The sequence below is a fragment of the Populus euphratica genome, unplaced genomic scaffold (genome assembly GCF_000495115.2).
Source record: "Populus euphratica unplaced genomic scaffold, PopEup_1.0 scaffold282.1, whole genome shotgun sequence".
NCBI classification, from domain to species: Eukaryota; Viridiplantae; Streptophyta; class Magnoliopsida; order Malpighiales; family Salicaceae; genus Populus; species Populus euphratica.
Window position 1 is genome coordinate 191 of NW_011500163.1, and position 14,700 is coordinate 14,890.

Sequence of the window (14,700 nt, forward strand, 5' to 3'; positions counted from 1 at the left end):
CACAAATTATAGGTATCTTATATTATTAGATATATTATTATAAAACATGCTTTAGTTAAGGAGTTATTGATACTTCAAGTGCAAAATGATGATAAAAACCATGATAAAAATGCACTTTTAAGTACTAATCAGGATCCACTAATGGTATGTCAAACAAGTATAGTATAAACTCTTATTTATTGTGTAAGAAATTGTTAAGTATTTTCAATATATTATTCCTTTATAAGCGTATTAGTAGATATAGTGATAGATTAGATTGTTGGTACATTCTATGTCATGGATTGGATTAAAAAATATTAAAAATAAAAATAAGTATCCAAGCATTGCTAATTTTTTAAGTAGAAAGTGTAAATGAAACTCGGATGATCAGTAAAAACTTTTTTCTGACTTAAAAAAGCAAAATTCAAGACGATATTTTTTTAATAAAATTATTAAGATGATAATATAATGGATCAACTCAGGTTAATTTACATAATTTGTGATCCTAGTCATGAGACCATGATAATACTACATAAAGTTAATTAAGATAAATTATGAAACACAATTCTCAATCAACTCAGTGGTGAATGATGAAATTAAAAAAAGTCAATTGAAATAAGAAGGATGGAGAAAAAGTACCTGAATATACCCAAGTTAACTTGCCAAACTCATAATCCGAGTCATGAGATCAAAATAACTCCCTAGAAAGTAAATTAAAATAAATTATATATCTCAATTCTCAATCAACCAAATATTACAAGATGACATTGAAAAAAAAAACAATTAAATAAAGGACACAAAAAATGACCAAAATTAACATGGGTTAAACTATTAAACTTATGACCTAGTCATACGACCAGGATAAACCTTATATAAAACAAACCAAAAAAGTAACTCAAGTTAACCTGTCAAACTCAAAAGCCGGGTTAACCCATAAAAATTGTGATCATGCCATGAGAATAAGACAATCTTATAGAAAGTAAACCAAAATAACTCATGAAGTTTAATTCCTAATCAATCCAATATCAAGGATAAAATTAAAAAAAGAAGAAAAAGAAAACCTCAGTTAACCATGTTAACCCATTATACCCGAAACATGGGTTATTATACTAGGATATCCATATAGAAAGAAAACCACAACAAATAACAAATCTAAATCTATAATAAATCAAATGTTGAAAAGTGAAATAAAAATATGGATTTTTTTTAAAAAAAAGAAAAAACAAACATTATTGTAATGAATAGTATTTTGCAAAGTGATGTATAGTTAAAACACAAACTTTTTTAGTTTCTATTAACTAGATCACTTGCTCGCGCTACACCGTGGGTTAAATCAAAAAACTTTTTGAACTCCAATAAAAAGTCTAAACATTACTAATGTATTAAAAAAAAAATATTTTAACCATGAATTCAAAATTCATCGCGTTGGAAATTGTTTTTTTTAATATTAAGACAGTGACACACGAACAATTTTTTTATTTAATATTACAACAAAAATATATTGAATTTATTTGAGTCAACTAGGGTTGAATACAAAACTTGTTAGGATAACCCAATAAAAAAAATGGAAAGCTTAATCCTTAATTCACACAATATTGAAGGATGAAACTAATAAAAAAAGCATTTAATTAAAAACAAAACCCAAGTGAACTCGAGTCAACTAGTTAAATTCACGACCTAAGTCATGCATGCTACCATATTTAATAAAACAAACTTTTATCACTAAGATTATTTTTTTATATATAATTATACAACAATAAAGTGCATGATAATTGTTTTGTATGAAATACTTTTTAAAAGAACAAAATAACTAAGACAGGCGTATGGTACTTAGGTAGCAAAAGTAGGCCTAATTATTTTAAGCTAAATAACAAAAAAAAAAGTCTTTTTTATTTTAAGTTAAACAAAAATAAATAGATTATTGATAAGAGAAGGTGAAATTGTATATTTTTAAAATTAGGGGATCGAAAATGAATTAAATAACCAAAAAAATAAAAAAAGGCTAAAGGATAAAATATAGGGGAAAAAGAACAAAGAAAACCCTAATTAATAAATAGGAATGAATTTCCCTTCAATTTTGCAATTCAAGGGCTCAATTGAGGAGGAAAAAAACTTTGAGGATAAAAAAAGGAAACACTTCTTTAGTTTATAGTGAAATGTGAGAGGGAGTGCAATGCACGTGGATATAATGTTTTTACCTCATCTCTTAGTTTCTTTACTATTGTTGATTCATGTTATGCTACGAGTTAGATTAATTTTTTTTAATGTAAAAAGAAATATTCAGGTATTATTAATATTTTTCTATTAAAAAAATTAAACTATGTAAGAATTGACTTTATATGACCTGGTCAACTTTGCGGATTCAGGGAACTTGGATAATAGTTAAAAATATAGTTTGACTAAAGAATTCAAGATGACATATTTTTCTTAACATATAGATAATAACAACTCAGATAAAATTAGGTTAATAAAGATTAACATACTAAATTCATGACTAGAGTCATAGGACTACAACAACTTCATATAAAATAAATTATAAATTATAATTCCTAATAAATTCAATGTTGAAGGATGAAATTGAAAAAAAAATCAATTAAAAAAAATGACCCGAATCAACTCAGGTTAATCTGTTAAACTCAAGACTCAAGTCATGAGATTGAAATAATCCTATATAAAGCAAATTAAACAAGTTATAAAGCCTAATGATCAATAAATTCATTAGTAAATGATGAAATTAAAAAAAATAATAATAACATGACCCAAACATAGTCGTGTTAACTCACAAAACCTATGACCTGAGTCATGAAATTAAGATAACTTTATAAAAAATAAATCAAAATAAATAATAAACTCTAATTCTTAATCAATATAATATTAAATGATAAAATTAAAAAAAATATCAATAAAAAAGAAAAAAAACCTTGAGCGAACCAAATTAACCCGCTAAACCCATTAAACGGGTCATGAGATTGAGATAATCACATAAAAAAACCACAATAAATCATGAGACCCAATCTCCAATATACTTAATATTAAAGGATAAAAATAAAAGAAAGAACATGGTTTAAAAAAATTAAAGGAAAAAAAAACATTGTTTCAGAATGAATAGTATTAAAAAAATTAAAGGAAAAAAAAAAAAACATTGTTTCAGAATGAATAGTATTTTATGAGGTGATTCACATTAAAAACATCACTTCTTTTAAATTTTGCTAGTTAGATCATTCGTCAGCACTATGCTGTGGATTAAATTAATTTTTTTAACATGAAACAATTGTCCAAACATTACTAGTATATTTTCTAATAAAGATTTTTTTTAATCATAAACTTAAAATATGATGAATATTGGATATTTTAAAAAAAAATATTAATACAATGGTATATTCAAAGTCATAGCTTTTTAAATGTTGAGATTGTCATAGTGTCACATATTGGATCGACCTAAATTAATTTGTCAAATCTACAAAATGAGTCATAAAATCGTGATAACCTTAAGAAAATAAATCAGAATAAATTATAAATGTCAATTTCTAATCAATCAAATATTGAAAGATAAAATTAAAAAAATATATTAAATTAGAAAAGAATAAAAAAAAAACTACCCTAATCAATTTGAATTAATATGTCAAACTCATAACTTGGGTCATGAGATTAAGATAACCCATAAAAAGCAAATAAAAAAAATTACCAAGCCTAATTTCTAATCAACAATGTGTTGAAGGATAAGATAAAAAAATCAAATAAAAAAATAAAAAGATAAATCACGTCAACTAGGACTAACCTTTTAAACTCATGATCTAAGTCATTAGACCTAGATAACTTTATAAAAAAACAAAAAAAAAACACAAAGTTTAATTTTCAATAGATCCAATGTTTGCAAAGTTTAATTTTCAATAGATCCAATGTTTGAGATTGAAATTAAGAAAAGAAATCCATGAGATTGAGATAATTCTACATAAAGCAAATTGAAGAAATTATGAAGCTCAATTCCCAAATAACCTAATATTAAAAAATAAAATTAAAATAAATAAATAAATAAAAAGATTGATTTATTGGAGGGTGAAATTGAAAAAAATATTAAATTAAAAAAAATATTAGGTCAACCTGCTAAACTTGTGACTAAAGTCATGAGTTCGGGATAATTTCATAAAAAACAAATAAAAAAAAGTTATAAAATCCAATTAAAAAAAATCAATTTACCTCTAAACTTGCTACCTGAATCATGAGATTGAGATATTCCCATAGAAAGAAGATCGAAAAAAATTATGAAACCTAATTTACAACCAACTCAATGTTAAATAATTAAATAAAAGATATATATTAGAAAAAATAGCAAAAAAAATAACTTGAGTTGATTTGAATTAATCTATTAAACTCGTAATTTAGGTCATAAAATCGATATAAATTTATAGGAAGTAAATTGAAAAAAAATAAAGCCTTATTTTTAAAAGATATAATGTTGAAGGTTAAGATTGAAAAGGAAAAAAAGCTAAATATATGAGACTGGTATATAACCTAACATAAAGAAAATAAAAAGAATTTTCAAAGTATAATTTTCAAAATAAATTAATATTAAAAGATAAAATTAAAAAAATTGAGTTGTTAAAGGATTAAATTAAAAAAAAACACAAAATATTATTCTAATAAATAATATTTTATTGATGTGACTATAATGTTTTAGTCATACCCCTTAGTGTTTTGTACAAAATTAAATAAAATGTTAATAATAATAATTTTTTATTAATGTGGGTATCCGGATCAATTTGTGTGTACTTCAACTAATCTCACAAAGACTAAAGTTAATAACCATATAAAATACTAATAACCCTAAAATTTATAATTCCTAAACTTATAATATTTTTTAAAAAATAAATTTAAAATATAATCAATTTAGCTATAAATAATTTTATTTTTTTCGGACGTAGATAATATCTAATAATTTCTTCTTGTCCTATGGTTATTCCTATAAATCTACTTCTGAACAAAGACTCCATTTGTTTGTAGGAAAGTTATTTTCTTTTAGAAAGTGAATTCCTGAAAAGTGACAATATAAAGATGAGGATCAAATTTGATAGATAAAATTTTTTAATAAAAAAATAATAAGAAAAAAGTAAATAACAATTATAAAAATAAGGTCCAAAGTTAATATAAAAATAAAATTTTAAATAAAATTTTAAAAAATAAAATTAAAAAATAAATATTAAAAACAAAATATATATAGCAATCAAAAGTTTGAGAACTAAATTGATATAATCAGCAAATAATATGACATTTCTAAATTTTTTATAATTTCCGGAAAGTGTTTTCCGCTCAAATTTTTCAGGAAAACACTTTCTTGGAAACCAAGCTAAATTTTTCTTTAACTGGAAAGTGTTTTATGTTGATTAACTTTTCTAATGACAAATAAATATAGAAAAATTTGAAAAATAATTTCTTAAGAAATGAATTCTAAGAAACAAATATAATGCACTCATAGTCACTAATTCTCACTATTACTTTTACTTTTTGTATATTTGGTTCAAATATAATTGGGCCAAATGAGATTATGGTTAAGTGAGATTGGCTTCTTTATGAATCATGACGGTCACTTTGAAGGTAGTTAATGCCCAATAGCCATTCCACAACTTATTCTAATTTTATAAATAATTTGTTTTAATATTTTTTTTTTAAATTTAATCTAATTTATTTATTTTAAATTAAATATTTTCATATAAAATTAATATTAAAAACAAATTAAAAAATAAAAATATTATTTTAATATATTTTTAAATAATAACTATGTTAAAAAATAGCTAAAAATACATATCTCTGTCACTGCACCCCAGAGGCCCAGACCACTTACAAACAAACAACCAACTAACCCTGAGTTTGGTCCAATAACCAAATGTAAATATACTCGTCACAGACCCTCTTAACATCAATTTTTTTAAAATATTTTTTATATTGAATAAATCTTTTTATTTTAATTATTAACCTATAAAAATTATTAAAAAAATATATTTTTAAAACTCACCGTAGAAATGCAATGAAAAACGCCTCCACAGTCATACTCCAACCAGTCACGCAAACAAAAACTCATCTCCATTCTTCCATTTAGCCTTTTCAGTTTCTCTCTCATCCTCATCAACGGTTTCTCAGTTACATAATCTCCTCTCTATCTCTCTCAAATAGATGTCATGGCCACAGCCACCGTGGACGCCTCCGTTTGCAACTACCAGAATCAAGTCCACACCGAATCTCTCCTTCTAATCGATCTACGCCATCTTTCCCAACCCGAACTCCTCTCCCTCTCCTTCTGTTCCTCCTCCTCCTCCCTCCACCGTCTCCAAACGGACACCGCCGACGTCTCCACTCCTAAAATCGACCGTTCAGTCTTCAACGAGTCTGCTGGTAGCCGCAAACAAACTTTCTCACGCCTCCGCCTTGCCCCTCGCAACAATAACGCTTCCTCTTCTTCGAATTCAACTCCTGTTGTTCCCTTTCAAATTACCGAACGAAACCCTCTCGATGAAGAGAATTCACAGATAATTTATCTTCTCAAGTCGCTGTTTGGTTCTAATTCTCACTTTATTGAAAGCAACAACGAGAATAATCATAACCTAGTCTCCGTTCCTGTCATCTATAATGAATATATGCGTTTGCCTTGTACAAATAATGCGGAATTGCAAAATGTTGGCTGTAGTCAAGGAGGAGTAAAAAGCTTAGAGGTAAATCACTTGATCTCGACTCGAATTGCCGAATCTAGTTCAAAGAAAAGGAAACGAGGCAGGCCACGGAAGAATGAGAATGTCGATTTCGGTAATAACGAGTTACTAGAGAGGAAAAAAATTGAGAATAAAACGATTGCTGTTGTGTGTGACGATGTGGAAGTGCAGAATAAGAAGACAGAGGAGATGGAGATGGTGAGCAAGAATGGAGTGGTAGTGGACTTTTTGGCTTTAGGGAATATGGAGGATCCGTATGGGCAGGAGTTGCGGAGGAGGACGGAGGGAATGCTTGGCCTTAGTCAAGGAGGAGTAAAAAGCTTAGAGGTAAATCACTTGATCTCGACTGGAATTGCTGAATCTAGTTCAAAGAAAAGGAAACGAGGCAGGCCACGGAAGAATGAGAATGTCGATTTCGGTAATAACGAGTTACTAGAGAGGAAAAAAATTGAGAATAAAACGATTGCTGTTGTGTGTGACGATGTGGAAGAGCAGAATAAGAAGACAGAGGAGATGGAGATGGTGAGCAAGAACGGAGTGATAGTGGACTTTGTGGCGTTGGGGAATATGGAGGATCCGTATGGCGAGGAGTTGCGGAGAAGGACGGAGGGAATGCTTGGCTTTAGTCAAGGAGGAGTAAAAAGCTTAGAGGTAAATCACTTGATCTCGACTGGAATTGCTGAATCTAGTTCAAAGAAAAGGAAACGAGGCAGGCCACGGAAGAATGAGAATGTCGATTTGGGTAATAACGAGTTAGTAGAGAGGAAGAAAATTGAGAATAAAACGATTGCTGTTGTGTGTGACGATGTGGAAGTGCAGAATAAGAAGAAAGAGGAGATGGAGATGGTGAGCAAGAATGGAGTGATAGTGGACTGTGTGGCGTTGGGGAATATGGAGGATCCGTATGGGGAGGAGTTGCGGAGGAGGACGGAGGGAATGCAATTGAAGGCAGAATTTTTAGGGTTTTTGGAAGGGTTCGAGGGTGAATGGGGGAGTACGAGAAAGAAGAGGAGGATTGTGGATGCTAGCTTGTTTGGGGATGCCCTGCCGATTGGGTGGAAGCTCTCTATCTGCGTCAAGAAGCAAGCCGGTCGTGTTTGGTTGGCTTGTACAAGATACATAAGGTTTCTTACTCTCTCTCTCTCTCTCTCTCTAAATAGTAGTTTTTGCCGATTGTATTGAGTAAATATGTAGGGTAATTGATTTGTGTTTTTCGTTGTTCTGCTATTGTATGAGCAAGTAAAGTAGAGTGACACTTAAAATATGCATAGCAACATGGAAGAAAATTCTCATCAAAGAGAACAAATTTTGCGATAAAGAGATTTAAATAGAGTTATGCTTACTTATGGAAGTTTTGCATATAACTTTTTTTGTTTTAATTTTAAGGAGGATGGCTTGCTAATTCTGAATTTTAATATCCCTGGATATTTTTCACTCGTTGCTCTCATCATCCATCTAAGCTGCCATTGCCATCTTAGTTGCTCTCAAATCTCAATACATGTAGGTTGCTTGATGTTTCTCCATTTCGCTCAATAAGCTGTATGTTGTCTGTATGTGATGCTCTTGGAAAAAAAATTTCAACTTGACATTCTCACTCCTCCATTTGTTCCATTGGCAATGTCTTTTTCAGTCATCTTCTATTGTAGAGGATGTGTGTTTTGACTTTATTCTCGGTAGGTCAGTCAGACAACTGTTATCGTGTCACTATTCATGATAACAATGAAGTCCTAAATTGCTACTTGGATTTCTAGCTATTGATTGACGTTACACATTGTGGTTCATAGGATATTAGTAAATGATAAATGGTATACCAGGACCCCTATTAGGGCTTGATTGTTCTCTGCTACAGTTATTTTTGCAGTTTCTAAGTGGCACAGAATACAATATAGCCCTAGGAAGTTTATGTTTCATAATTAATTTTGCATATTTTGTAGCTTGTGTAATTCTTACCTACCTACATTTCCTAATTCGATACTATCCAGCCCTAATGGGCTGCCGTTTGTGTCCTGCAAGGAAGTTTCATCGTATTTGCTTTCCTTTTCTGGACTTCATGATGCAAGACAGTTGAATTTTGATCACATGGATGGCAGGATTAAGTTGACCGACAAAATAGCTGCATCCATTGTAAGTTGATACTTATAGTTTTTGTTTGAGCATTTCAACTTTCCCTGTAGTTTTTACTTACCCATGTGCTGCAGTCTGCAGATCAAACATGTAAAGATGGCAAGATTGAGAATGATTTTGTTAGCTATAAGGCATTGCCTGTCATCTCTACATCTATTGAGACAGGGGGGTGTCCGAGGGATGTTCAAACAGGGATGAATTATGAATGCCACAAGTGCACCTTGACTTTTGATGAGCAGGATGACTTGCTGCAGCACTTGCTATCATCTCATCAGCGGTCTCCAAAACAGCTTAAGTGTGGGACATCAACAAATGAAGAGGTGATAATAAAAAATGGAAAATATGAATGTCAGTTTTGTCTTAAACTTTTTGAAGAAAGGCATCACTTCAATGGCCACCTTGGGAACCACGCAAAAGATCATTTCAAGAAACTTGATGCTTCCAGCGACGTAACCACTCAAAAGAATGATGAACCTACATCTGTTGAAATTCCTGTTGGAGCTGTAAAGATCCAAACATCGATTGACATTGACAGGGATTCTGATGAAATAACTTCTGACACTAAAACCAATGGTGCAATAAATTCCACCATTCCATCTTGGGAAATGAAGGCAAATACTTCTGTGAAAGCCTATTGTGGTAAGCAGGATAGAGTATCTAATATTAGCAATGATGAAATGGGGAAGATGAATGAAGTTACTGGCATTTCTGCTGAAATTAGTGTTTGTTCAGAACCAGCCTTGTTGAGTAATGAGAATAATGCAATTCATAGATCTTCTGATGAAGCAAATGTTCCCAGGTACTGCACCAACATTGTCGATGAACTTGACTGTTCAGTTGCTGGTGATGTAAGGAACCTGGCCTGTATAAATTTGAATCAGTTTCCCCCTAGGCTAATTGAGGAACTCAATCAGGAGAGAGGTTCTGATAGTGGTTTACTTGCTCCAAATGCCAAGGAGAACATGTTTAATGATGACATTATTGAGGATAGGAATTGCTCTAGCACAATTGATAACATGGTAATTGATGATTGGGATACAGATGGAAAAGGTGAGCCTGCTACTGGTTCTTGTGCTGCAATAGCAGAGAATGTTGCAGCTAATTTGAAGGAGCAAAGAAGTTCTGAAGGCTGTTCTGTCGGGCATTTGAATTCCAATGCGGTGGAAACCATGCAGGAAAAAGGTTCTAAAGGGGATTTAACGGGTATTGAGAACAAAGGTGGCCTGCTTACTATATCTGGTAATGAGCAATCATTTGACTTAAAAGGTAATGTAATTAAGGTTTCCAAGGGCACAATAAATGTGGTTAATCAAAATGAAGTTCTATGCCTTAAGAACAATGAGTTTGGCAGTGAGATTGATCAATCTGTGCAGACCGTAACTAATATTAAGCAGGAAAGAAGTTCAAACATTTTTTCATTTTTTCCATCAACAAATGGACTAACATTTCCTTCAAAAGACTATGGTATGTGCAATAGCACATTGGAGAAGCTTAGTCAGGGTAGAAATTCTGGAAATGGACCATCTCACAATGAGCAATCCCATGATGATGAGAGTAGTGTGAATCGGTTATCATGCTCTACATTAGCAGAAGACAAGCTGCAGGAAGCTAAAACCTCCTGCAATGGAGAGTTATGTATTGCTTTTGGTGACAATGGCACTGAACAGGATGCAGATATTGTGACCGGCACTGTGCAGGAAATTTGTTTTCTTTTTGCTGGGAATCAACATACATTAGCTGCTAAAGATAATGCAACTGGTCCCTTCAATGGCACCATGGACGAGCTGAAGCAGAAAATGGATTCTGTAGAGAGTGTACTTTGTCTATCTGGTGATGCGCCGATGCGGAGTGTTGAAAAGAATATGCACGCAGCATTCACAGGGTCAATTCAGGACGAGCCGAGTGTAAAGCACACAGAAAATTCTAAGAAAGATGATTTGGGTCATGATTTTAGTGGCCACCCTGGACCAAGTGAAAGTGTCGTATCTGAGTTTATGTGGAGAAATGATGAAGAAAAGGGCCTGCGATGTGATTTTGCTGATACTTGTCAACCAGTGCAAGCATCAGGTTTTTTTCCTCTGTATGATGCGGTTTCAGATAAGGTATGGTATGGGCAATTTCTTTATGTTGATACCTTTAGCCTGTTATGCTAATGGATTAGATGGTAGCTCCATTTTTTTCTTCAGAAAATTATGGAATGCATTTATTTTTTCTGAGATCACTGGGTGGAAAGTATTTTTTCAGCAGCGGGAACCAGTGATCTGATTTACCTTTTTCCCTTACATTTGTGTTTAATTTATCTTTAGTGGTTTCCTTGTCAATACAAGGGTTCTCATGTATGTGTTTGTGGCATGCATTTCTTTCAAGTTCTTCTATGTTATATTTTAGAGAAATGGGACTTTTTACTTGGAAATAAATTATTTTCCAGTGAGGAGTTGATGAGTGATGACCATTATCTTTAGCTTTAAAAGTGAAAAACTCTTGCTTGTTATATAGTCAATGGAATTCTTGATGTATCATTTTTTGTTAATGAACAGGGTGAAAGTGAACTTTATGGGGAGACATATGGTGTTATATCAGGTTTTGGAGGGTCGAAATCAGGTGGCATGGAAAATATGGAATATAATGTTCTGAATTCTCAAGTAAGCTCTCATTCAGATGAATCCAAGGCTGTTTCATGTGATGCAGTTATGCCTCAAGGGTTTGATTCTTCTGTTTGTCTTGAGAAGGGAGATTTGCCTTTTTTGGCAAAGAATGCAAGCAGGCACCACGTACCTGCTGTGTGTGTCTGGTGTGGAAGGGAGATTTGCCAGGAGGATTTCGAATCTGAAGCACAAACAAGCACGATGGGTTTTATGTGTGCAGAGTGCACTGCAAGGTTTTCAGGGCATTAATGTACAGTAAAATGGGTTGCCAATTAACATTCCAGGCTCCCATGACAAAAAAAGCTCAGGTAGTTTCTACTTTCTACTTTCAGAAATTGTTTCTTTTGGCTAGAAATGATTCCATGTTTCACAGAAATTCAAAAACCCATTTGGTTGTTACCCTGTTGTCTTCTAAAAGTCGAGCTTGGTGTCAAATTAACAATTGTTTTTGTCAGGTTCAAGTTCTTGAACCATGGATACTTTTTTCATTCAGCATGTGAATTATTATGAAGTGACCATGTTTTCATTCGCACAGGCTGTTGAAAAATTCGACCGGTCAATTTACACATCAAATTGTTGTTGATCATGCAGCAAAAGTTGTTTGCAATTGCATTAGCTATTTTAATACTCTTTTTACCTTGAATTTCTACGTAGTGCTTCTTTACACAATCTTGGACCGTCATGTAACAACTGTACCCAATCTTTATTTCCTTCTCAATCTCAGAAGGGATGGAGATTGATGAAACTTGGGGATAGCAAAATACACTTCTTTTTTCTTCTGCTTTTACGTAGAGAGCATGATGAAATTTCCCAGCAAGGAAATAGGAAAACGTATTCCTCTGTAGGCTTAGGTCTGTTTGTTTCCACACAGAGATGGGGTGTTCTCAGAACTCTTATTGGTTCCCCGGAGGAGCAGGGGTGTGAAGATCATCATTTAATGAAACTGGTTTCGTTTCATAATACTGTAACATTTTTTTCGCTTGCGCTTGTATAGGATCATTGCATTTCAAAAAATTATTCAGAACAAAATTATCAAAAAAAGAAGTGTTTTTGGGTCACAAACAGACTAGTCAAAACACCATAAGGACATGCAATTTTGAAATTAGATGATTAAAGATCAAAATGAAAAAGATGTTAAGATTAAAGGTTTAGTTGCAGAGAAAAATTTAAGTTTAGGGCAAAAGGCAATGACCTGGATGAAGGAGGCCATGGACACAATTGAATGAAGAAATACTAATAATTTTTTTTTTATATTTTCTTTTATTAGAAGTCTACTTATAATAATCATAAATTTTTTTAATAAAAATTAATAAAATTAAAAAAATAGATATTTCATAGGATTTAAAAAAATTATATATGTTAGGCTCTTATATAATTATTTAAAAAGTTATTGTTAGCCTTACTATTAAAGACAATGATATTATTTGAAAATAATAGTATAGTTAGGTAATTATTTAAATATGATTTAAATAATTTATTTTAAAAAATTTTAATTATAAAATACGAAAAGAGATAATAACAAAATTAAAGGGACATAAATGCTTGATCCAGATATACCTAGCTCGCATGAAACCCAAGCATGGCTTGTTTTTGTCTTTTTGCATGGTGCATGACAAGTCAATCACTTTGAAGTTTGGTGATAACACATCTTTTAAAAATATTTAATATTTTTATTTTTTAAATTAATATATTTTTAATTATTTTGATATGCTATATTCAAAATAATTTTTTTAAAATAAAAAATTATTAAAATATATTTTAGCATGAAAAATTATTTAAAAAATAACTATAACCACACTACTAAATAAATTATCATCTGCAGCTAACTATCCAAAGACTAAGGAATAAGATATAAGCTTTGAGAACTATTTATTTCACCCTTAAAAAAATTTCTTAAATATTTATAACCTCATCTCAAATAACAAAATACATATTTTAATTAATTTAAAATTAAATAAAATAAAAAATTTAAAAGTTTGAATTTACTATTTTAATATAATTAAAGATAAAAACCATATTCATTGATATTATTTCTTAAAAAATAGATTTACAAGCATCTTGAACATGATGGAAAAAATATCAAGTTTGGTAAAAGAGGACCGTGTAATTCTCTCATATATATCACAATTCATGGCGTTGATCATTGTGCAGTTTTCCTTCGTTGGTCCCTCATATTTTATTTTTGTTTAAATTTAGTCATCTAACTTTAGGTTCTTTTAGTTTGGTCCTCAAAAGCTCTTTGTTTGGTATCCTAGCTTTTTCCATTTTGTTCGAGTTGCATATTATCGCGTGTCTGTGGTGTTGGAGATTCCTCACACTTTATTTTTATTTCAATTTGGTACTCGAAATTTCTTTTGTTGTTTTAGATTTTTCCAATCTTGTGAAATTATATATGAACGCGTATCACAGATGTTGGAGATTGTTCGGGCAGGAAAGACATCAGGATTTTATATAAGAATATTTTTAGTAATGGTAAAAAACAGAATTAAAAGAAAAAGGGTAGTGTTATTGATAATAATATATTAATAGCGTATAAATTTTGTTTCTAAAAAATTTAATTTTTTTAAAAATTAATATATTTTATATGTTTTGAATCGTTTTGATGTGCTAATATTAAAAATAATAAAAAAAAATAATAAAAAAAAATTATTAATATATATTTTAATATAAAAAATTATTTAAAAAACATAAAAAAGGTAAAAAAGTGAAATGAGAATGGAGCAAAAAATACGTGCGCTCTTGGGACCGCAGAAAGAGAAAAAATTGTTTAGCATTGTGCTCATTTGAGTTCTTTGAAAAATTTTGAAACGTTTTCGTTGTATATGTTTAGAAAAATAAATAAATTTAGAAAAGTATTTTTAATTATATTTAATTAGATTTAGATATATATTTAGTAAAAATTATAATTAAAATTTATGTGTAGAAAAAATCATATATATAATATTTGGATAAAATAGACCCTGTTTGTTTTTGTGTTTAATAAATATTTTTAAAAAAAATTAATTTTTTTATTTTTAATTAATATTTTTTGATATTTTTATATTATTTTGATATGGTATGTCAAAAATAATTTTTAAAAGATAAAAAAATATATTATTTTATTGTATTTATGAATAAAAAACACTTTAAAAAATAATTGCAACTATACTTTTAAACATCACAGGAAATATTTACAAAACTCAATTAAAAAAAACATATAAAAATTACTGCATAAAACTTACATTTTAAAATTAATATTTTAGCAGGTCCAA

The 14,700-nt window shown here is 30.3% G+C and overlaps 1 protein-coding gene across 2 annotated transcripts; it reads left to right on the forward strand.

Annotated features, from left to right (window-relative positions):
* Window positions 1–6,001: 6,001 nt before the first annotated feature.
* LOC105111196 (uncharacterized) lies at window positions 6,002–12,017 on the forward strand. 2 transcript variants are annotated; one of them, XM_011006490.1, is made up of 5 exons: window positions 6,002–7,804; window positions 8,663–8,804; window positions 8,879–10,906; window positions 11,342–11,446; window positions 11,534–12,017. In XM_011006490.1, exons 1-5 carry the CDS (start codon window positions 6,153–6,155, stop codon window positions 11,696–11,698), a joined length of 4,092 nt encoding a protein of 1,363 aa, XP_011004792.1. In that variant the 5' UTR covers window positions 6,002–6,152; the 3' UTR covers window positions 11,699–12,017. The 2 variants fall into 2 exon arrangements, with proteins under 2 accessions (XP_011004792.1, XP_011004791.1); XM_011006489.1 differs by having other exon boundaries at window positions 11,342–12,017.
* The last annotated feature ends 2,683 nt before the right edge of the window (window positions 12,018–14,700 follow it).

What these genes read in the sequence shown, in the direction of transcription:
- LOC105111196 (XM_011006489.1), top strand. Translation starts at nt 6,153, where the DNA reads ATGGCCACAGCCACCGTGGACGCCTCCGTTTGCAACTACCAGAATCAA. An exon ending in GCTTGTACAAGATACATAAG is followed by an intron (nt 7,805 to 8,662) that starts GTTTCTTACTCT and finishes GATACTATCCAG; the next exon opens with CCCTAATGGGCTGCCGTTTG. An exon ending in ATGATGCGGTTTCAGATAAG is followed by an intron (nt 10,907 to 11,341) that starts GTATGGTATGGG and finishes GTTAATGAACAG; the next exon opens with GGTGAAAGTGAACTTTATGG.